General features: G+C 41.7%; 2 protein-coding genes across 2 annotated transcripts in view; one reads left to right on the top strand and one right to left on the bottom strand.

Annotated features, from left to right (window-relative positions):
* Window positions 1-19,684, top strand: part of GLUD1 (glutamate dehydrogenase 1) — a gene marked incomplete at its 5' end in the record, with an annotated part of 34,246 nt that extends 14,562 nt beyond the window's left edge. The window contains 10 exons of the mRNA XM_083440078.1: window positions 264-327; window positions 3,527-3,621; window positions 7,721-7,900; window positions 10,581-10,718; window positions 12,447-12,584; window positions 12,718-12,798; window positions 15,123-15,246; window positions 15,883-15,974; window positions 17,457-17,519; window positions 18,292-19,684. Of these exons, the coding sequence (XP_083296204.1) occupies window positions 264-327; window positions 3,527-3,621; window positions 7,721-7,900; window positions 10,581-10,718; window positions 12,447-12,584; window positions 12,718-12,798; window positions 15,123-15,246; window positions 15,883-15,974; window positions 17,457-17,519; window positions 18,292-18,411 (1,095 nt within the window). The 3' untranslated portion in view covers window positions 18,412-19,684. The remainder of the gene's footprint in view (window positions 1-263; window positions 328-3,526; window positions 3,622-7,720; window positions 7,901-10,580; window positions 10,719-12,446; window positions 12,585-12,717; window positions 12,799-15,122; window positions 15,247-15,882; window positions 15,975-17,456; window positions 17,520-18,291) is intronic.
* A 798-nt stretch (window positions 19,685-20,482) lies between these two features.
* On the bottom strand, window positions 20,483-24,108 carry LOC310677319 (uncharacterized protein). Its single transcript, XM_083440151.1, has 3 exons — window positions 23,838-24,108; window positions 21,661-21,723; window positions 20,483-20,746 (listed from the first exon to the last, which is right to left on the bottom strand). The coding sequence occupies exons 1-3, from the start codon at window positions 23,899-23,901 to the stop codon at window positions 20,619-20,621; spliced, it is 255 nt and encodes an 84-aa protein (XP_083296277.1). The 5' UTR covers window positions 23,902-24,108; the 3' UTR covers window positions 20,483-20,618.
* Between the last annotated feature and the right edge of the window lie 278 nt (window positions 24,109-24,386).

Here is a 24,386-nt window from a genome sequence, read left to right as displayed (position 1 = left end):
GTTTAGATCCAGAGATTGGATTAAGAGGTTACTCCTGTAGTTGCACTGCATTTACAAGGTGCTTGGAATGTTTCAAGCACAATGTAACTGAGGGGAGCACAGTTGTAACTGGAGGGGGGAGCAGAGTTGTTGTAGTATGACTAAGAGCACATAAGCAATGGAAGCACAAGTATTGTTGAATGTTTTTCTTGATAAAATCTTTAACATATGACATTAATGGTTGATGTCTTGCGACCTGGACCTTCACTGCTTTTTTGTTATAGGATAATGAATTGGAAAAAATCACAAGACGGTTTACCATAGAACTCGCAAAGAAGGGCTTTATCGGTATGTTATGCAGCAGCTGCTGTAACAATTGCTATGTGAAAGATGGCTCAGCAGCATTTTCTGCCTTTATCTCTCCAGAAAGTTTTTAGCAGTTGCTTAGCATGCTTTGAGTAACTCATGCACCACAGTGTAATTGTTGCATTTATCACCTCTAGGTACATGCAAAGTGCTTTGTTTCTTTATTCCAACCAATCTATCAAGTTAGACTGTGTCTGGGCTGCACCACTTCTGATTGCAGACTCTTGTGACTGAATGCTGAGAAGAGTTTTAGCTTCTCTTTGACCTGCTGGTTCCCTACGCACAAAGAGTTACTGTTTATGGAAGTGTACCCAGCCATGCCAATTCCCCCATATGGTTTGAAGTGATACAGCCCAGACACAGGTTTACTTCCCCAGTGAGAATTGAGTGACTTGCCAGATAACACCTTCCATCCAGTCACTGAGTAGAGCTCCCATATTTATAATACAGTGCAGTTTTATTTAGTAACCTGTCCAATATTGGGGCTCTCCTTTATCATGTGGGATGGAGGAAAGGGCATGCTGGAAAAAGGGAGGATGGGAATCTTTCGTTCCATTAACTTACTTTCAGATTTAACCCATTATCTGTTCCTTTTGAAACACCCCTTGCCTCTTTTTTCTCTAAGCTTAAGCCACTTGGTCTTTACTTAAAACAGCGATTGCCAATATCTGAATCCAAGAGGTTGACTTTATACTTTAGCCCAAGGTCCATAGTATATTGCACTGACATACACACATCTTCTGACCCACTCATAGGCGATCAGATTGTACCATAAGAGCAACATAACTTTTCTAGTAAGGGCTTTGCCGTGTGATATTTGGGTAAAAATTTACTGAACCTTGATTAAATTTTAGTGGTGCCAGTTGCAAAACTGCTTTATGGCTCAGAACTAGTTGCTGTTGGTCATCTCTACTTGAAAAGAAAGATGTTGGCATACTCCAGAGTATTTACCGTATTTTTTGCTCTATAGGACGCACTTTTTCCCCTTCAAAAATGAAGCGGAAATGTGTGTGTGTCCTATGGAGCGAAGACGCTATAGCCCCGCGACCCTCTCCCAGCTGGAGAGGTGACACGCAGCTATGGCAGGAGCCTCTATAGTCGCGTGTCACCTCTCCAGCCGGGAGAGCACTCGCGGGGATAAAGCAGCCCCCCGCGACCCTCTCCCGGCTGGAGAGGTGACACGCGGCTATGGCAGGAGCCTCTTTAGCTGTGCGTCACCTCTCGGGAGAGCGCGCGCGGGGCTAAAGCGGGCTTTTGCGAGAGGTGAGGGAATTCCCCCACCTCCCAGGAAAGCCAAGAGAAGCCGTGCAGCCCTTTTAAAGTGCGCGCGGCTTCTGCTGGTTTTGCGGGAGGTGGGGGAATTCCCCCACCTCCCAGGAAAACCAAGAGAAGCCGTGCAGCCCTTTTAAAGTGCACGCGGCTTCTGCCAGTTTTGCGGGAGGTGGGGGAATTCTCCCACTTCCCAGGAAAGCCAGGAGAAGCCGCGATCTCTTTAAAGGGGTTGCGCGGCTTCTGCGGGCTTTTGGGAGAGGTGAGGGAATCCCCCCACCTCCCAGTAAAGCCAGGAAAGCCCTGCGCAGCGTCTCCTGGCAAGGAGAGGTTGCGCTGGGCTAAAGAGGAAGCCAAAACAGAGAGCGGGATCCATCCCGCTCTCTGCCTTGGCTTCCTCCATAGCTGTGCGCAACCCCTCCGGCAAGGAGAGGCTGCACAGGGCTATGGATTCTTTAGCCCCACGCAGCCTCTCCCGGGAGGGAGAGGCTGCACGGGGCTAAAGGGGAAGCCAAAACAGAGAGCGGGATCCATCCCGCTCTCTGCCTTGGCTTCCTCCATAGCCGCGCGCAACCCCTCCAGCAGGGAGAGGTTGTGCGCAGCCTGTACGCTGCTCTTTGGGGCTGGGGGGGGGGAAATATTTTTTTTCTTGATTTCCCCCCCTAAAAACTGGGTGCACCCTATGGTCCGGTGCGCCCTATGGTGCGAAAAATACGGTAGTTGCTTTTGTATATTTAGTTGCTTTTTGTATATCAACCTTTTTGATGTGGTTGTGGCCAGGGTTGCACATGTTCGCATGTAGATGTAGCATAGACTTGTTCAGCAGCTGTCACTTATTTTTGCTTTCTTTCCTAATAATTCTGAACACTGTATTTGCTTTGTGCAGAGTTAATGCTTTCGTTCTGTGGTCCCAGAATTTCACCTGAGTAGCTAACAGCTGTGCAAACGTAGCAAAATAGCTCTTCTTAACCTGGCCAGTTTGCTATTCAGAGCAATTTTGTTACTGTTAGCTTTTTCACGCTGGTCGAAGTTGTGCCAGTTTTAAAGGAAGTTGAGGAAGGAAATTGAAGCTCCACCTTGTAGCAACCAAAAAACAAGGCTTTGTCATAGCATTCCAAAATAACCCGATGGTTTCAGAATGATTATCTTCTACTGTGTTTTCCAGCCTTTACTAATGTCCCTTATAAGTTGCACTAGTGCGTGAATTGTTCTGTTTCCAGTGTTTAGATGTGAATCCCCCCCCCATAAAATTTGGAATGGCTTCTCATAATCAGACATAACTCTGTAAAAAGGGGCTTGTCCCTACATGAGGAATACTGCAAAGAACTGAACTGCTTCTGGTCTAACAGGAAAATACTTCTGGAAATGAATTATTGTTATCTTTGCCTTGTTTTCCTGCTTAAAGATATTTCTTAAAAAAAAACTCTGTACAGTGATTCTAGGCTGCCATTAATCCTAAATGCACTTTCACGCCAAAACCATGAAGAAAATTAGACGAAAGCATTAAATACTTTTTCCCAGAGTAAACCGAGTAACACAAACTTGTTCCTGAGTCATATTAACTTGAGAGACAAACATCTCAGTAATGAGGAGCACGTGAAAAGCCAGGAATGGTTCCACTTTCCCTTAACCTCACACGTGGCTCTAGTATACAGTGCTGCTGCATTGGTGTATAGATGATGATGATGATAATCATCTGATCCAGAAGTCTTCCAAGCAGCCTCCAAAATGTGGGTGCATCATAAGAAATATTGATTCATTGTTTATAAAGCACAAACCAGTACTGTACTGTACTGTAGTTCACAAAACAGTATAAGAGTTGCTATGATATTGATCACTTAAGGTTGGCTGTAAATTGATACAATTGAGACTGGTGTTTGAATTGTGTTGATGGTTTTAATCTTGCCTGCAGGGCCTGGTGTTGATGTGCCTGCTCCTGACATGAGCACAGGTGAGAGGGAGATGTCCTGGATTGCAGACACCTATGCCAATACCATAGGACACTATGTAAGTTCTGAGTGAAGGCACACGCTTTAATCTAGGTAGAATTAGTCAACCCATTTTGCCAATTGTGCAACATTTACCATTTCTATAACCTTAAGCACTATGACTAACAGATATGTGATACTTCACATGTGCAAAACAATGCAGAAGGCTTGTATCACTTTTTAACAAGCCGGCACCACAGTCATTTGTATTGCTGCTTGAGTCCTATTCCTGATAGAATTTTAGCGTTAATTTTGAATGTACAAAACTAGTAAAAGCTGTTATAGCAGTTGCTTGATGCTTTTATACATTGCAGAGTAAAACAATTGTAATTTCCTCTGTTTCAGTACATCTTTGGGCTGTTTAATTCTAAATTGGTGGTGTTTAAAAAAATTGGGTAGCTTCACACATTGATGAAGTTAGTGTGGCTACATTCTATGAACCATAATGTTCCCATAATATACATCCATACTTGAGTTTTTCTATTGCATGTACACATGAGAAGCTTAAGGCCCGTTGCAGCCCCAGGAACTTGTACATACGGTAGTAGAACCTGTTCCCCCAATCTTAATTCTTGCATTATAGAGTCATATACCTAATGTTACTCTAATGCAGTGCCTTCCAGATGTTGTTGAACTATAACACTCATAATCTCTGGTGAAATTATGTCCCATGCTAGTGGGACTGATGGGAGTTCTGAGCCTAACAAGGGCACCCAGTTGTCTACCTCTTCGGTAATGTACAAACCAAGGAAAAAACATGCTAAGAAAAGGCTGGGTCAAATCCTGTTCTGTTGTATACTAGTTCTGTGTGTTAGGGAGCCTCTTGAATATTGCTGTTCAGGCCTATTCATAAAATGAGATTCAGGCCTCTGAGCTACTCATACCTGCAACCACCAACTGGAACCAGTCAGACAATAGTAGCTGGGGGTCACACAGGGAATCTTGATTATTGGGATGAAATCATTGTAGTGATGGGGAAGGCCTATTCCTGAGATTTTGTCCAGCTGCCGCAAGTTGGAGTAGTACTGGCCAGTGGTCAAATTCACTCTAAAGCTGTCTATACAGTGGTACCCTGAGTTATAAACTCTTCAGGTTACGAACTCTGCTAACCTGGAAGAGCTACCTTGAGTTGGAAACTTTGCCCCAGAATGAGAATGGAAATCGTGTGCCGGCGGCGCAGTGGCAGCAAGAGGCCCCATTAGCAAAAGCACGCCTCTAGTTAAGAACAGTTTCAGGTTAAGAACAGACCTCCGGAATGAATTAAGTTCATAACTAGAGGTACCACTGTATATTTTTATTCATTGTAGTATAACTAGAGGTAGACCTTAGTCTCTTAATAGAAAAATAATTGTGGTGGTTATACGTCCTGGCTTTGTTTTGCCTCTTTCCATTTAACACTTGCTCATCTCTGAATAACAAGGCACGAGAAAACAGAAGTATGCCTCTTGGTAAAGCTGTTTGAATTCCCTGTCAGAATTTAGACCGCAACAGGAAAAGTGTTTCTTTTTCAGGATACAACAGGCTGGCCTTTGAGAGTTCTTAATTATTCATGCATGAGAAAGCTTTTGAATTATTCCACAGCTCCTTTGGCTAGATTGCTGTGAGTTAGCATTTTGCTTGTTCAAGGTGGCTATGGAAACAAGTTTCTGGAGCAGCTTCTTCATTTGACCTGTTACATTCAATTTATACTTTGTTTGCAAGTTGAGTGGCAAAACAATAAAGATTCTAATAAACACAAAGTAGAAAGCAATGAGAAGTGTTAAGACTTAAAATCTTTCTTGGCCCACAAGCAGGTTGCTGTGATTAAATTCTACTGTAGCAAACTCTTTAGTATTCAGGGCAGTAGACCAGTGTCCCTGTACAGTTTTTGTTTTCCTCTTTTATCTTGTGATTCAAGGCACTACTTCTAAGAGATTTTTTGTCCCTGGGAATGTTTGCATGTTAGTTCTGGGCATCAGATGCCTAAAAACAGGCAAAACATAAGCATTGGTGTAACTTAGTTAATAATTCTCTGCAAACCTGCAGGTTTTAAGTGTCAGTTGAAAATCTCTAGCTCAGTAATTGTTTCATGCAATGTGTTGCCCTAGGAATTAGTTTGAGACTTGGTATTTCAAGGTTAGTCAAATTGAATTGTAAACCCAGTTCATTTTCAGTTCAAGTATTGCCTAACTTTTTGAAGCAACAGTGTAGCATGCCTCACGTGCATTTAAAGTGAAAAAGCTTAGTTCTGTAGTCTTGTATGAACTTCTGCTTTCAAAAGTGCATAGATAGGCATGCATGAAAGTGTTTCGTGGGGTCCAAAAGCTTGCAATAAGTAGGAGTTGGCAGAGTTGTTCATTGTATATTCAAGAAGAGTAACTTCCCATTCCCAAAAGCATGAGTGACATCTTAGCTGTAAGACAATCTAGTTGACTTTCTATAAAACATTCTGATGGTGATCCTCAGATGTTTCCTGCTGTAAAATCACAGTCCTTTCCCAATTCAGCACAGACACCTGAATCTTGACAAGCTAGAAATGGCCAAGCTGCTCTGCAGCACCCATTGATTCTGTTGTAGGTGCAGCAGCTCCCAACCAAAGTGTTGGGTGTCAACCTGCCTATGATGCCACAGCTGCTTCCAGACCAGTTGAGCCATGCAGTATCTTGTCCCTGTTCATGCCCTGCACTCTAGGTGTGCCAAGCACAACACTCCACACTGTTTATGGACTGGGTCCTGTGGTTGTGGGATTGTAATCCCAGATGCACTTGCAATGAGAAAAAACACTAATGCTCACTTGTGAATGAAGCAATTCTTATATGAGTCATCAGCAAAAGAAAATAGTTTTATGCTGTGAGTCAGATGTTGTTCTAAGGCGTAGCAAGAAGAAGAATGCTGCCGAGAGTTTTAAGGGGCTCCTGCAAAAAGTAAATTTAGAGATAAAGAGGCAGTTGAAAAATGGAAGGAAATGGAAGTTTGTTAAGGAAGTTCAAATTTTCCAGAACGTTGGTAATATGGGGAATAAGCTTTCCATCTGTCATTTGTGGGAGGTGTTCCCTCCAGTGGCAGCCCTGTGTTATGGAAGCACACAGTGAACTTGACACCAGACTGCCAGCTTTTCGTGGTGGTCCTCATGTTTAACTCACCCTTTGTGTAATGAATACACATGTGCTAAACTACAAATTAACCAGCCAGCCCCTCTCTGCTTTGTTTTCATTGAGGGAGCAGTGAAACATGCTTCAGCTGTTTTTAAGGAGTCTGAAAAAAAAGAAGATGAAACCAAAAAAGTGCAGAAAGAACTATATAATTGGAAGAGTTACCCTGCTATGCATAGGCTCGGATATCTGCCTGGGCTTTTAACAAATTAAAGGATTATGCTAATAGTTTTCTAATAATTGTATTTTATGTTCCCGTTGCCAGATTATTTTAAAGGTGATTAAACAGCTTTGGCTGATTTAGTTGTAAACTGCCCATAGAAGGTTCAGATCCTCTTATGTGCTATTGCAAAGTCGACAAAGTCTACCCAAAGTGGATAATATTTTAAGCATAGTTTAATTGGGGTTTCTTATAAGCTTGTTTTAATATAGCAGGGTAGCAAAGCTAGACTAACATGCTTTTTAAGATACATTGAATCAATAAGTGAACTATGAGGAAGCTGTTCCGTTACCTAAAGGGTGCAAATGACATTTATGAACCATTCAAAACTTGGGTGTACCCATTCACAGAAATCACTGGTGTGTGTCATTACTTGTCAGGAAACCCTGCTGTGAACCAAATCCACCCCTTGAGCAAATGCACACTGATGTAAAATCTAATTAAAAAGCTGTTTAAAAATATGTCAAGGTGATCTTGAGTATCTGTTCTTTCTGGCAATTACATTAATATTTCTGCTAAATTTACTACATGGCACTTTGCTGGGCAGTAAGCAGATCCTCAAGGCATCCTATGTCATGCAAATGCCTTTAAATTGGTGAAAGTACAGTATTGTGATAAACTGATTTGTTTGCAGGAGCAACAACGAGATATGTTGACTTCAGTGAAGCTAAAACTCATTAGACATCATTAACACATAAAAATTCAGATGTTTTGACAGATGTTTCCCATGGGAATGAGCCTAACTAAATTTTTTTATTACTTTTTAGGACATTAACGCCCATGCTTGTGTCACGGGAAAGCCAATAAGCCAAGGTGGTATACATGGTCGTATCTCTGCCACAGGCCGTGGAGTCTTCCATGGAATTGAGAACTTCATTAATGAAGCATCCTATATGAGTCTGTTGGGAATGACTCCAGGATTTGGGGATAAGACATTTGCTATCCAGGTAATTTTGTCTAGAATAGTAACCACACTGGAGAGAAAACCTTTCAATGATAATATGCATCTCATGGGATATTGCTAGAACCTTAAAGACCAGATGTGGCACACAGTATGACATTCAGATTCTGCTAAACCAGACACTGTACTTGACATTGGTAAAGAGGTCTCACTCCTTTTCTTTTTGCCTTTTGTATTGTGTCAGATCATAAGCCTGTAGGAACTGACTTCATAAAAAATCTTTGTGTAATGCTTAGAAAAAATTGTGTGCATTATATATCAATCATGTCGGAAGTAGTATCTTCTGTAGATAGGCCCTTTTTGGTAAAGCAACCTCCAGTGTATGGGGGTTTCATGAACATGGAGTAGCTGCTGTACTGCATTCTAGGTCCTGTGCCACCTGCGTAGTCTGAAAGTAGACTACTTTTTATTCATTTATTAAAAGCATTTATAGCCTACCCTTCATCTCAGTGGATTCCAGGGTGCAGGACAAGCTAGTTTCCATCAAATTTCATGAACAGCTAAGCATAATAACATAACAATAAGAGCAACTAAAAACATGGAGCTGGGTAAATGCCACAAATAGTACTTCTCTTTCTAATATGATTGTATCAGAGTTTTGAATTTTACAGTTACCTAGAGTTCAGAAACTTGTATTGCTTGCTAGAATCCTTTATTTAGAGCTACGTAGAATCAAATTTTAGATTGGTTAAAAAGGAAAGTTGCCCTTACTAAATATGGGGTTGTACTAATGAGTTACTGTATTTTTGCCAATTAATAAGCGAGAGGGGAATTCTGACCTGTGAAAACAGAGGGATGCCAACACTGCCGCTCTGGAATGCTTGTGTTGGCAGAGCTGAAATGGGGTGTGCCTGTGCCCAAACAAACAGGGAAATAATAAGGGGGAAAATGGAGACAGGCAAGCTTTGTCCTTGAATAAAGCTGGAAGTAGGTTGCATCCTTTTCTTTCTGAAGTAACTGATTTAAAAATTAGCTGAAACAGCCTGCACAGACTGCTAAACTGTCAGGGCTGGTCAGCAAAAAAACAATAAATCAACTGAAGACAGTGAAATTATTTATTCAAGGAAACCAACCACAGCTCTAGCCTACTGGTCTCTGAAACGCTTTCTAGGAGGTCTTGCCCCGATGAAGCAGTTGCGAGGACTGAAGGTCCCCACCTTCCCAGTGCCCACTAGGGCGGCTCCTCTCCAGGGTCTTTCCTACGCTGTCTTGGGCTGCATCTGCACACAACCACCCTCTGCTCTGTTCGTCTCATTTCTCTGTGGGTTATAAAGACCAGGTGGGAGGGAAGCTTGTCGGAGCAAGAGCGGAATACTCACTGGCTTCTGCCTTGGAGTCTGAAATGTGCCCTGCAGCAGCCTCTTCCTGTGCACTAGACCCTGTCACCTCTTCTGCTTCTGACACCGCCTCCCAGTCTGCCCCTTCTCCCTCTGACCACTCATCGTTGTTCCACTAGGCTCCGATCCTTCTTCCCCGGGGGATTCCTTAAGGGTTCCCCATTTGGTGCCTCCCAACACTCCTCCGCATCCAGCCAGGGCATGGCATATGCTAGTGCAAATTTACTTGCATCCTAAGTAGTCATTCTAGTGCAAACATCTAGGATTGGGTTCCAAAGCCATATGAATTTTCCTCTAGGAGGATCCAAACCTCCTTTTCTCCAGCTTAAAGAGTTTAGCATCAGCATTCCAAACTACTGGGAAGAGGAAGAAATATTCTTGAAACTGAGTATCTTTCAGTGTAACCTTTGTGAAAACTAAACACATTGCTTTAATGGGTGATGGTGAAATCTTTCATGGACTTTCAGCTAATTTCTTATATCCCCAGTAACAAACATGGCATCCCCTGAAATGTGAATACCATACCTGACCATAAGACGCACCTAGTTTTTAGAGGAGGAAAACAAGAAAAATAATAATCTGAATCACAGCCTCCTCGGGAGGAGCGCAATCCCTGCAGAGGCTTGGGACACTTGGGGGGAAGCTGCGCATCCACCAGCCATATGGTTGATGGGGCGCAGCTTCCATCCTAAGCCTCTGCAGGGATCGCTCTCCTCCTGCAGAGGCTTGGGAGCCTTTCCTTCTCCCCACTTTTTTCTCCCTCCCCAAGCAGCACAGCCCCCTTTTCCAGCCTCCTCCTCTCCATCCCTTTCGCCCAAACTCCTCAGGCAACGTCTGCAATTTCTCCCCTTTGCTGCTGCCTCTCCTTTGCCCTCTACCATGACTCTCCACTCGCTTCTCAGTCCCCCTCCTCTCTGTCCTATTTCTCCCCTCTCTTGGCAACTGCCTCTTCCCACCATCGTCCAGCCAACATCCCTGGAGCTATCAGGGGAAAGGGGAGGCAGTCGGCAAAGCCTCTCTCAAAGAGAGAAGCCCAGGAGCGCAAGGCAATGTCGCACAGCTTGCCTGCCTCTCCCAAACCTTCCTGGGGTTTCAGGGGAAAGGGAAGGTTGCCGGCAGCCTGGGAGGGTGGGGCAACAGCACGCATCACACTCAGGTGATTTGGCTCCAGGGACCACACATCCACTCCATAAGACGCACAGACACTTCCCCTTTTTAGGAGGAAAAAAGTGCATCTTATGGAGTGAAAAATGCGGTAGCAAAGGTTTTGAGATCTCCCGTTTATTTGTACAGTCATCTTGAGCCTAAATATACTTATCTTCTTAACAGGGATTTGGCAATGTAGGATTGCATTCTATGAGGTATCTTCATCGTTACGGTGCAAAATGTGTTGCCATTGGAGAAAAAGATGGTGCAATTTGGAATCCTGATGGACTTGACCCAAAGGAGTTGGAAGATTACAAATTGGTATGAAAAACTGGTTCTTGATTTCATTGCAAATTTGTACAGCAAAATTAAACAACATATTGGCAATGGAGAAGGTACACTGAGTATTTTGATCAATAAAACAGGGAAAAAAGTGTTCCATAAATTTGTGATAGGACTACTCGATATACAGAATTTAACCGTAGATTTGTATTTGGAAAGTATATCTGCTGACTTTACCATTAAGGAAATTTCCTTAGAGATCCATATAGCATCGATCCGACTGCTCTACTGATGTATTTCTGACTGGAAAGTATATTCTCTGTCTAGTGGGTGTTTAAATCTCCAGGCATCAATTAAATTTAAATTTTCAATCATTGCAAAGAAGGTTTGTGGTAATTTCCCTTCTTTTGACTCTGATTTCCTTATTGTTCTGACCATCTCTAAAGAAAATACTCCATTCATATCTCCTAACATAATAATATTTTGGTTCATGTACTCCATTAGCCTGTTTTCCAAATCTTAAAAAAAATCAGCCTTCTTTTCCTTCGGGACGTATATTCCTACAATTACAACCTTTCCCCCTGTATTGTAATTTGTGTCACAATCACTCTTCCCAATTCATCTTTAAATAATATACAAAGCTACTCCTCATTGCTTGGTGCTGTCTGATGATACAAATTCCAAACAAAGTCCTTTGTTTATCAGTAATCTATGTCTTTTAGCAATATGTGTTTCTTGTAAACAAATTACAGTGGTGCCTCGCAAGACGAAAAAAATCCGTTCCGTGTGTCTCTTCGTCTAGCGGTTTTTTCGTCTTGCGAAGCAACCCTATTAGCGGTTTAGCTGCTATTAGCGGCTATTAAAGGCTTAAGGGATTAGCGGATTAGCTGCTAAAAGGCTATTAGCAGCTTAGTGCCTTAGAAAAAGGGGGTGGGGAGCGAAAAAAAATCGCAGGAACATTTTCGTCTTGCGAAGCAAGCCCATAGGAAATTCGTTTTGCGAAGCACCTCCAAAACGGAAAACCCTTTCGTCTAGCGGGTTTTCCGTCTTGCGAGGCATTCGTCTTGCGGGGCACCACTGTATATCTAAATTTTGTTTCTTTAAAATATGTGCTAATTTATTTCCTTTTACTTTTCAATTCAATCCATTTACATGCCAGCTTAATATTTTCATATCTGCCATATTGGTTAGGTTTCAAAGTCTTGTCTTGTCTTTTTTACTTTTCTTTTTCTTCCAATTTTTATCTTCTTCCTCCTCCTGACTGTCTACACTATCCTCTGATTGTTCTGGGTCCTGTCCTCCTACTGCACCTTCCAGAGCGGGGTCTGTACCTCTAAAATCTTTATGATACTTCCTACAGAATTTCTCTACTTCCTTTTCATCTCTGATTCTATGTTTATAAGTTAAAGAGTTACCTTCTGGGTACTCCCAGCGGTACCTGGTGTCATTTCTTCTGAGAGTACCTGCAAGGTCTTTAAATGGGGCCCTTTTTTTAAGGAGACGGGGAAGGACTTCTTTATATAAAATAGTTTCTCTCCCCCCAATTTTGAATTTATTATTATGAGTCTGCCATATTTTGTCTTCTATCCACCCCAAATTTAGGTGTATCAGGCAGTCTCCAGGCCATTTTTGGCCCTTGCTTGTTTGGATCTAATTCTATACCTAATTCTATGGAATTTGATATAGAAGCAGATTGGATTATTGAAACTTCTGTTCTATTTGAATTCACTGGAATGAGCCATTGACTTCCCTTTTGTATCCAAACAGCAACATGGATCGATTCTCACCTACCCAAAGGCACAGCCCCTGGACTGCCACATTCTTGAAGCAGACTGTGACATCCTCATCCCAGCTGCCAGTGAAAAACAGTTAACAAAGGCCAATGCCCACAAGGTCAAAGCAAAAGTAAGAGGAGCCTGCAGAATAAATGCTTGATAATGGATCCAGAAGTTGTGATCCTCTTGCTATGGAAAAATTGTGTTATTTTTGATCACAAGTTTTTCTATATTCAGCTGTAATATTTTATTTTATTTTCCAGATAATTGCTGAAGGTGCTAACGGACCCACAACTCCCGAGGCAGATAAAATCTTCCTGGAAAGGAATATCATGGTTATTCCGGTAAGGTATATAATACCTCCATGCCAAAATTAGCATATTTTTTTTTAAAAAAACCATACCTGATTTACATGCCAGATATCTTCTGGGAATATAAAACTTGCCAGTAAAAAAATGTGCTATCGTTTTGAAGCGCATTGAAATTTTTAGCAAAGTTCCCAGTGATTTTAATGGAGCTGGATTTGTACCCTATGAATTTCCATTTTCTCTATGGCAAGGATGGTAAGGAATGTTCATTTGGTACAGGGGAATACATCACAACTTGATGCATAACTTTGTAAATTGATAGTTAAAAAAGAAAACCACAGAGTTATAAAATTACTCAAGGACTCAAGTTGAAAATGAATTTTGGGCAAGGGATCCATCCTGGTTGAAGATTAATTGTATCCCACACAAATAAGCCTACTAACACTGATCAGATTTATCTTTCCTTTCACTTCTGTATTTCCAAGCTGTTACTCATAACAGAACGGGGTGTTTGAAGGCTTTTTCAGTGGTGTTTCAAAATATACACGATTTCACTTAAACGCGTGATGCCTTCGAATGTAACCCCAGTGTAGGGGGGGGGGGTGCCTGTACTGTCATTTAGCCTAGTGGGAATGTAAAGGGAAAGAAGTGCAGGCTTTTAGTGCAACACCCCATTTCTCATCACTCACAGCCACATTCTCACAAGCCCCTAGTCCGCATCCAAAGGTATGGGGTGCATCTATGCTGCTCCTCCTCCTCACTGTGGCTTAACTTGGAGCAGTGAGGGAGCACTTCTTGGACAGTGCCAGCCAACCTTAAAGTCCCACAGGCAGATGATATATATGCTAGCCCTCTATTCCCTCCCACAACACACACAACACTATCAAACCTATAGTTACGTAAATCCAACTAACAATAACACCCACAACGTGACTGGCTGTGTTTTAACTATGTGAATTTTTTGTACATCACATAAACATACCTCTTTCCACATTATCAAATTAAGTAGAAGCCATTAAAGACTCAACATTTTGAACAGAAAATACAAATAGATCAGTTCTTATATACGTAATGTCCAAATAGAAGCTTTTTTGTGTTCCACGTATGTCTTTACGAATACAGATGTCAGACGCGACAACTTAAAGAAGCAGTACTTGCAGAAAATGAACTTGTTGTTTGTAATGTTCCACATATGCCTTTGCAAAATATAGTTGCTGTATGCAGGTATCAGACGAAAGAACTTAAGACAAGGATTCCCGGAATAATACCTTGTTTTGTTCTGCCGGGCTTCGTCAGCCATGCATACTCTAAATAATTGCTTCTACTTAATTTGATAATGTGAAAAAGAGGTATGTTTATATGATGTATAAAGAATTCATATAGTTAAACCCTCTCACAACCCGGCAAGAATTCTGGCCTTTGCTGGCCTTTGCCTAGGTAGCAAAGGCATAGCTCCTGATTGACTCTACTTAAGTCACTGCATTCCAGTTGTTAAGACAACTAACAACTTGCTTTATCACCTTGGGGTTTCCATCTGCTGTTGGTATCTTTTTGGCTTCCAGTACATCAAACATTGCACAGCTGCAGGAGGTATGCCTGAACAATCGTCTTGATTTTAGGAGTAGGGGGGAAATCCCCATGAGGGGTAGTACAGGTGGCAATGTCATGGAAGGGAAAGCTCACATCTGAAAATCCATTATGAGAGAGTCCAGCAATGGGGTGCAAGAAACCACCTTGGGGTTTTTTTGGTGGGGGGCACTTAACCACCATCTGGCACTGCCTGTGCCCGTAGCATGTTAGCAGCCAGTGCAAAGATGTTATACCCTCCAAGGTCTGCTTCTGACTGCTGCCTCCTCAGCTCCCTCTGCTTCAACCCCCCACCCCAATTTAAATGCAGTCAAGATGAGATGGAAGAAGCTGCAAAGGTGACACCCAGCAACTGAACCCAATATGAAGTGTGTTATGCTCAATGAGTGTTGGTATCTGTAATAGCAGCTAAACTGGATTTTTCAACCAGCTTTATTTTTCATTTTACAAAGTGGTACTAGAGTTCATGATATTAACAATTTCTGTCTGTTGCAGTGGCGTAGCGTGGGTTGTCAGCACCCAGGGCAAGGCAAGTAATTTGCGCCCCCTAACCCGGTAGGGGCAGAGAGCTGCGAGTGCGAGCGCGCCTCCCCAGATGTTGCGCCCGGTGCAGCCGGCCCCCCCTGCACCCCCCACGCTACGCCACTGGTCTGTTGCAAAGCGTACCTTTCCAAATTACCATATTTTGCAGTTTTGAAGTAGACTTTACATTGCCTACAATGCATTTTCTTACCAAAAACACACACAAAACCTTTCAATCTTGTCCTATTCAGGATCTCTATTTAAATGCTGGTGGTGTAACTGTGTCTTACTTTGAGTGGCTGAAGAACCTGAACCACGTCAGCTATGGTCGCTTGACTTTTAAATATGAAAGGGACTCAAACTACCACTTGCTAAGTAAGTATAACAAGTACTGCACACTTTATGCAGATTCAGTAATAAATTATATCATCCCATCTACTAATAACAAACTCACTTTCTTTAGAAGATTTCAAGTTTTGTGAATTAGTTTATGATACATTCTGACAGAACCTTTTAGCAGAACTTGTTTTTGTATGGCATAATGCAATACATAGAATAATATTGCCAAAAAAACCCCTATGTAAATACAAATTAATAATACTGGAGAATCAGATTTTCTGTTCTATAGTGAAAGTTTATAGATTAGTGTCTGGCAATACTGAAAAGCAAATTTCATCTTAAAAGTGGAAGTAGATACATTTTGCATTAATCTAGAAGTCTCGTCACCCAGCTGTCTGTCTTTGAATTGCTTCAGAGTTCTGTCTTCCTGCAGCAGAATTGCTTCAGTTGAAATATAGGAAACTTAGAAGTAGCAAAGCAAGTGCTTCTGAGTGAGACTACTGAAACTTGCCTTCTGAGTCAGCCAGGGCTGCACACTCATTGAATACAGCAGGATTTACTTCTGAATAAGCAGGCATAGAATTGGATTGTAACTGTCTGGACTGAAACTTGCTTCATTTAAGAATCATGCATAGGAAAGCAGCATGACTTATTTATTTCTCCCTCCTTCAGTGTCTGTCCAGGAAAGCTTGGAAAGAAAGTTTGGGAAACATGGTGGAAGTATTCCAGTTGTGCCTACTGCAGAATTCCAGGATAGAATATCTGTAAGTAGCTGCTGCAAGATTTTGCTCATTGCATACCTGATGAATGTCTATTGCAAAAAAGAGAGAAACCAATCTGTGGGCACAACAGACTAGAGTAAAATACCTCACTACTTATAGTATGAAGGACATAATATGTGTTTTGTTTAGCTTCTTTCAGTGGGTTATAGTTCCAGATGTTGCTGAATTTTGGAGGGGAAATGCAGTTTTTTTTATACCTACCCACAATCTTTGTTAGTCCATGGCAGCTCATGTTGAACATGTCGTGCTGTAACAAGCCCCAGCTGGGTACTAGAGGTGGGAGCTGGCAGACTCCCTAGATTGAAACAACTTAAAAGTCAGACCACATCAGTATGGCTGCTGTTGGTGGGTTACCAGTAGGTTGACCCTAAAATGGGTCTCTACTTTGGAGGGGGCGGGTCACACAAGTGTAAGGCACTACCTCTTGATGCTTTCCTTTTGGTACCAGCCCAGATGAATGTATTCTGACTAGTGTGGAGGAAAGGCAAGGAAGATATTGAACACAGTATGGGGTGGGAGGACTGCACTTTCTAGGTGAGAGATAGAGTGGGGGCCCTGAACGTTTGACAAAGTGCTGACACAGAGATGCAGCAAGATGCTCTTGTGCTTATCGACTCTGTGTACTTTGTTATGCTTGAATTGATACCATGGTACTGTGTGCCTTGGCAAAGTTTCCATTGGGGAACAGGAAAGAGTGTGAGTGCCCCATTCCAGTGATCACAGGCAATGGGACAGTTGGCAAAAGTGTATGGGGGTCACTGTGGGAGATGAGACTATGGATACCTGCGTCCCATGCCCCATAGCAAACTTCTCCCCTGTCCACAAGTTCCTGGTAGTTGTTTCACTGTGCCTTCTGACTTTGTAGTGCTGTTAATTAATGCTAGTGATTTATCCATGATTTTTTTGTGGATGAATGGGCTGACCTGGGATGTATTGTGGAGACCTTGGAGGGTGGGGTCGGCAGAGTAGATCTGACTCCGATTTGTCCTCCTGGATACTCTGTGCAGCATCCACATAGACTGGGGAACCGTCTTGCTCACCACGAAGGTGCGTTTCCTTTTAATGGTCCTGGAAGGCCTGCAGCTGGGACATAGAGACAGGCTGGGAATTTGCAGCTTCCCATAATTGTTGTCCAACTTTGAATATTTACTGACACAGTACTCTGAAGTGTACTGAATTACATGCATGTTATATACATCCGGGATAATTTATTGCTTGGCTTCCTAAATAGAAATTCCAGAGGGAATAGCCTTGTTAGTATGTCAACTGAATATAAACTGTTAAATTAAACACATTTAGGTTGGTTTGGCTTTGGCTAGTTTCCCTTTCTATCCAGGAGTTAAAGGGGAATACAAAAAGTGGCATAATATATCAATCCCTTAAGCACTAATATTAAAAAAAATACAAAATGGGGTCTGTGGCTGGTTTCAGACTGACTACTCATTGCAATTCTTTTCAATATAGGGTGCATCTGAAAAAGACATTGTCCATTCTGGTTTGGCCTACACCATGGAGCGTTCTGCTAGGGTATGTATTATGTAACGTGGAAGCTTTAACTTGTGTTGACACCTTATCTCCAGAGGTAAATTGTAGAGACACATAATAGGGTGAAATTGTTCCTCCTCGCTCCAGTTTCTGGGTTGCATTGATCAGCATTGGGTAACCTACACAGAACATTAAATGAACTCTATTATTTTTCTAACTTGCTGATTAGCAAAAAAAATATTCTACCTATAAATATAGCAACAAGTAGTGGAGTCTGTTCTGCCTGGTGAAGTACCTGATTAGTGTTGCCTTAGGCTGCCCTGTTCCCTGTTGTAAGCTCAATAGTAAGCCCTTTTGAGCAGAGTGTGTACATGCATATGATTGCACTGTCTGTCTCAGCTAAACCAGAGTGAATACACTGAGGCAGCTCCTCATTTCTACCATCTGTCTGGAACGGCAGCTGACTTAAAACGGTTTGCTCTGTCATCAGTTCTGTGGTGTGCCTCTCAGCCTCTTCCAGGATCAGAGTAGCTGAATGTCAATGCCCCAACATTTAGAAAGAATGGGTAGGTCCCTGTGCTTAATAAATTGTAGAAGTATTCAGTTACCACTTTATTGGCTACCTTGTGCCATTTAGAAAATGAATATGAAGCCCCAACTAATTAAGGAGCATTATATTCCTTGTTCAGTATCAGATCAATATTAGCATTGTATGTGCTAATATAAGTCAGATCAATATTAGCATTGTATGTGTATTCAATAAGAGCTCAGTAAATATTTTGTACTCACATTGTAACATCTTTGTATTCTCTAGCAAATCATGCGTACTGCTATGAAGTACAATCTAGGTCTAGACTTGAGAACAGCTGCCTACGTCAATGCAATTGAGAAAGTCTTCAAGGTGTACAATGAAGCTGGCGTGACCTTCACATAAACGGATAGTCATCTGCCAAGGTCTGGCACCCTGTTGCATACCCTCTTCAGAAAGCGTATTTCAAGTTTACATATAACCACAGAAACCCCTCTTTTCTCACTTAACTATAGCGGATATGATTCTCTGTTGGCTTCAGTTTGAGTTAGTCTTTCATCATTAAAGAAATAAATAAATCTGGGGGTTAGTGCTTCATGCCGAAAGATATCTAAAGATAACCAGTTCATATGCACTTGTTTTGGGGGAAGGGGGGAGGTTCTAAGTATTCTTTGCCATGAAACTTTAAAAAAGGTACCTTTTTATTGTATGAACCTGTGGTCTAGCCACAATAAGCAACCTAGCAAAGCTTCAGATCACACGAGTGTGTGCTATTGGAGCAAATAGCCAACTATTCATGCACTTTGGTTTTCAAACAATAACTCCCCCAGCTTTGGCACTTTGAATAAAGGCCTTGGATGATCAATGCGGTGGCATTATCAGCGACAGAACGGGCCTCCTGCAGGGAATATCTTTGATAGGATTCTCATTTTTACACTTAGCAGCATCATATACCTGGTTCCCCTTAGGCAATGTGTGTTTCTTTTTATAATCTGTGCTCCTGTTACAGGGATGCCTTTAAATCATGTACTCATCCTCTACTCAAGCACTGCAAGGTGCACGTAAAAAGATGGGTTCCGGGAGCTAGTATTTTTATAAGCTGAAGCAGTATCATTGTTGTACAGGCACCCAGCGAAATTATCTCTTGTGTTTAATCTTATCGCAGCATATTCATTAAAATTGTTTTTTAAAATAAGAATTGACATGTACTTGAGCATAATCTTAGGTAGTCCAAAGAACTTGTGTAGCCTCTTACTCAGTTGTGTTTTATTGTCTGAGAGCTTTTAGCGTTAGCTATTGCCTCAATGAACAATTAAATCATTGGCAACAAGGAGGCAAGCTGCTACTACAAACTTTGTGTAGTGTCCTAACATGCTGACTTTGTTCTCTTTTTTTTTGGCGGTTTGCATATTCTGAACATAAATAGTTTAATACAGAGAGGGCCTTGAAGCCAGGACTCGATCACAGTTTTGAGGATTCTTGAGGATTCTTGATAGGTATTTTGTCCAGAGGAGTCCTATAAAAGTGCCAGGTGTATTTATGTAATGAATATGAATGTTTTTTTTAAAAAAAACCAAACCCAAGCCTTCCCAGAACTCATGCTTTTTTCTAGCGACTTTGTAACTCATGACATAACATGGTAACAAAAGCAATTATTAAAAGTTGACCTTTCCAAACATATGCTGGTTTGTGTTTTTCATAGCTTTTCGCAACATCACGAGAGCTGAAACGTTCAGTGTAAATAGAATGAAGCTGGATTTGGAATTAGACAGAGAACTTTTCATGCATCTTTCATAGTACTGGTAATCAAATTTGTACAATGTGTAAACGTTCCTTGGTTTGAATTGGGATGCTACAAAGGAGTTACTGATGCATTTTATTCCTGACGGCTGTTCAGCGTATGCAAACTATTTTTGGTGTTATAGATATCAAATGTTGAGCAGACGTGTGTGAACAGTCCCTTGAGTTTTCTGAACTGTCCCTTTCCTTAAACTTTGCATTTCGTCCTGAACCCTTTCCTCCCCCTTAATGTTTCAGTTCTTATACCCTTTCCACTTCAAACTGCTACATTTCTTGCCAGTGACCAACAGTTCCCTAGTTCGTCCAGCCAAAACTCTTACAGCTGTGTGGCATAATCATGCTAATACATAGTTTCCCTCAAAACTTTGAAGTTTTTCTAAATAGTTTTAATGAACTGGAGTTTCATCTGAGCTTTGCACACAGGATCTTCACAGTGGGGTGGGGAGGGTCCCCCACTCACATAGAATGTTGTGTGGGACCTGAGGAGTATTTAGTTAGATGATGCATAGTTAAAGCCACATATTACATTTTATGTGTGTGCCTACATGCTTATGTGTGCACTCGAGTCTCGCATAAAATGTATATGCCCACTTAACACGCCCTAGCACCTTCTGCGAAACCAATCTCATGAACACTTCTCAATACAGTCATATTGAACCACCATGTAAAAAAAATGCACCTTGTTAAAGATTAATTTAATGAAATGTATAGGGATTTATAGCTTCACTTTTAATGAAGGTGTAAAGAATATATGCCAAACACCTGAATAATTTTGGTCCATTAAATATATAATAAGAGAAAACAGTATAGGTTTAAGTTGAAACGTTCTTCTGTTCTTCGCTTTGTCCAAAGGCTTTGCCCCAGGCAGTTACCTGGCTTGTTAGGCTTTGTGCAGCCTTTTCTCCAGTATCCTGTGCAGCCTTGCAGGTGTCGTCTACCACTTCAAAACAAAAAGGGAAACAATTTAAGGAGGTGAGAGACAATGGCTGACTACATATGTGGTTTGCTTTTTCCATAAGATGTAGGACTGTATTGGAAGTGCAAGTGTGCATGTGGGAAGGAAAGTCTACATGCTGTTTAAGGAACCCGTTCACCAGATGAAGAAGCTGGCTTGCAGCAGTTCAGATCTAGTTCACTATTGTCTGCGCTTGACTGACAGTGGCTCTGCAGGGTCTCCACCAATGGCATTTCTGATTACGTTGGTACATGAACCTTTTTTTTAAGCTAGATTTGCCAAGGGTTACACTTGACATCTGCATGCAAAGTGTGTGCTTTTCTGACTGAGCTTGGAAAGGAGCTACAGAATGCTTTTTGTGTAGGCTGCTAACTTGAACACTAGCCACCTGGGCAGGCTCAAGGTAATATTTAGCACAGTGGAAAAGAGCTAAATTGGATTTTTGAGTTTTCGGTCTCCTGATACATAGAGTTGTCATATTTAAAGAGGTAAAAATCTGGACACAAAAACTTGTAGAGCGTTTTTTAGGGCAATCGCCCGATAGCCCCTCTGCCGCCCAGGTCGCCCGAGTATGAACCAGAGCAGTCCGCACACACAAACCCCCTCCCAAACCCAGGACATTTGTTTAAAAATGTAAAATTTCCCCCAGATGGGTATGTAGGACCCCTGAAGGACATGTCAAGAAATTCCTGGATGTATGGCAACCCTATAATACCAGTTACTTGAACACAGATTTACTATTTGGAACAGAAAAACTGTTCCCCACTTAAGTCTGTACTGGAGGGGTGGGGGAAATCTGAATTTAGAAGGTATACACCAAGTCTTTTCTACATGTATAAGCCATCCAGGTACCACACATTTTGAGAATTGCCCAGGTTATTAGAAGGATGCCTCCTTACCTTTCTGACCAGCTTCTGTAGCCTGGTCCAGTGCTTTCTGCACAGCCTGACCTGCTGAATTAACTACAAGTAAAAAATAAGAATAAATCACAGAAATAGAAAATTTACAATTCTCTGAATTGTACCGAGCACGTGAATGGTGTATCTTACATATTAATACCAAACTCATAGTTGGTTCTTACATAGCCAAAAAGCATTACCCCATCACACAATGGAGGTATCAGCAAGCCTTTATGGACTCCCAAGGTTTGCAGAAGGTAAAAAATATATAGGAAAAACCTAGAAGAGTGGAGGAGGACCCCAGTAAAAACTGAGCATGCTTAATGGGTCAACATGCTGGCTTTGCTGTCGGAGGACGGAAATAGAAATCCAGAGGGAAAGACTATATAGAACAGAATCCTGGAAGACACACTGGCTGGCTAAAATCCGTAACAGGAGCAGTTCACAATGCAACATTTTGTTGTTGATCCCACATGTTGTCGTAAATCATTTTCAGGAAGAGAAACATAGCTTATTACACAAGGTCTGCTGAGAGATTTATTTGCTTTTGGTTCTTCTGTATCTCACCTGGCAGTGGCTATTTCATCAGTCTATCAGAACTGTTCCTATCCTAGCTGGTCACTCTTAATTGTAACTTGATGAGCTGATGTCTGAGATCATTAACATTTTAAGATGCATTTCAGTTTTGCATTTCTGTGGTAGTGAAAACACACTGTTCAAGGAACTTGCATAAATCCTCCATGTTGCCCCGGGTCAGAAGATTTGCCAACTGCTTTTTGACCAAAGCAGAAAAATCTCAGCTGAAGCATTTCCTGGCAGGTTGGGAAAACTCCGTTTATGGAATTTCTGTTGGCCACAGCAGTCCAGCTCAAGAAAAGAAAAGAAAAGCGAATCCAGCATTTCGGAGAGAAAAAGCAATTTACGGTCTCCATCCAAACTCTTTAGAAAGACTGCCAGTTTTTCAAGCAAGCCATTGCAATAGCTTGAACAGAAGCTGGATTTCTAGACAATAGCTGGTGATATTTCGCCACATACTGCAGAAAGTGTTGCCTATTGGTTTTTTGCCGGCCAGGCTGTTTTTGGGTCAGTTGGCAAACCCTGTTGTTTATATAATGAGTTTTATTTTGGAATCCTAAAATGACGTTTTGTGCCTTGATTACAAGCCCTGGCATAAACACTTGCATGGAAAACCTGAGCAATTATGAAACAGAGGGGTCTTTGTTTGGCTTTCTAGACCCATGCCCTTCCATAACTTTTATTTAAAGGTCAGGATAATTACTGTAGGCGGTACATTTCTTGACAGAAAAATCAAACCTTTTTTTGTATCTATAAATAATAAATCCAATTTGAGGTATTTTGAATTATATTCACACATTTTTGTTAAAGCTCTACAATGCCAGAAAATATTTTTCCTCCATTGTTTCCATTTTCAATTGTAAAATAAATATGGGCGTAGGCAGGGAGGGGCAGCTTCCCCCCTTAAATCAATAGAAATCAATAAAAATACATATCTAACTGAGGTTCTGCCCCCCCGCAAATCCTTGCTAAACTCATGTGGGCATTGCTGTATGGTACACCCCCCATCCCCCCTTGTAGGGAAAATACAGACATTAATTTTGTGGGGAGGGGTATTTTCTCAGAAAGGCAAGATCCAAAGTGCCTTCTCATGAAATCCAAGTTATTCATGCTTGGTTTTTACCCCACCGTATTCCAAAGAGGCTTACTAAGGCAGAAGAAGAAAGTTGAACATATATGGTAACAAAAATAAAAATAGGTCCCAGGGTGCTTTGCTAACATACCAAGAAAAAAATGACCCGATCTGCTCTTGTGCAATTAATACCCTTGCAGCCTTTTTTCCTATTACACTGGAGCATGATCAGCAGGTAAAATAATTGAAAGTTGTCTTACATGAGATCAGACTACTTTGTCATCAAGCCTAGTGCATTTCTGGACTCCTGTGACTCAAGGGTTTCAGACAGAGGTCGTTCACCTCAAAGCTATTAACAGCATAGAGAATAAATTGATAGTAATACCTGCACATCAAGTTGCTGTTAAGACAACAACCCACCCCAAGTCTGATGTTGGCGTTACTTAAGGATAGATCTTTCTGTGACTGAAAAAGTAGAATATAGACTGGTGGTTTTACAAGAACAAAGACATAACCTCAGTGTCTTTACCTGCAACCTGGGAAGCCATCCCGGTCAGTCCTTTTCCTTCATCTTCAAGATTCAGCTTAAACATTTTTGCTTTTGTGTGGATGAGATTTCCTGCTCCCTGATTTGTAGATCCCCAATCGGTTGACGGACTGTCACTTTCTCAAATGCAGTCCAGCCCTGTTTTGTTGCTTCCCAAAGAGTTGGCTCTTATAGACAGGCAAACTCCTCCCAGCTAGGATCCAGAAAAACCCACAGAGCTCTGTTAGTCACCAAACTCCTGACTTCAAAGGAAGTGGAGGGATGTTTGGAATTACTGTATTCTTCCTCGCAAGGGAGAGGGTGGGGTTTGGCACTTTTAAAATCTTTTTTAAACCAAAGTAGTTTTCCACAGCTGCAAAACAAGAGTGGTTGTGGACTGGACTGGCCAGCCTGCTGTTATGAAACGTTTCCATAATGATGGCTTTCAGAAGAGCCGGAGGTTTTATAAGGCCGAATAACGGTAAATTTCAATGTATGGGAAGGGAGAAATGACACCAGTCCAAAGATACTAATTACTGTGTTTGAAAGCAC

The sequence above is a fragment of the Podarcis tiliguerta genome (genome assembly GCF_965153285.1).
Source record: "Podarcis tiliguerta genome assembly, chromosome: 5".
NCBI classification, from domain to species: Eukaryota; Metazoa; Chordata; class Lepidosauria; order Squamata; family Lacertidae; genus Podarcis; species Podarcis tiliguerta.
This window is presented reverse-complemented; position numbering and strand designations above follow the sequence as displayed.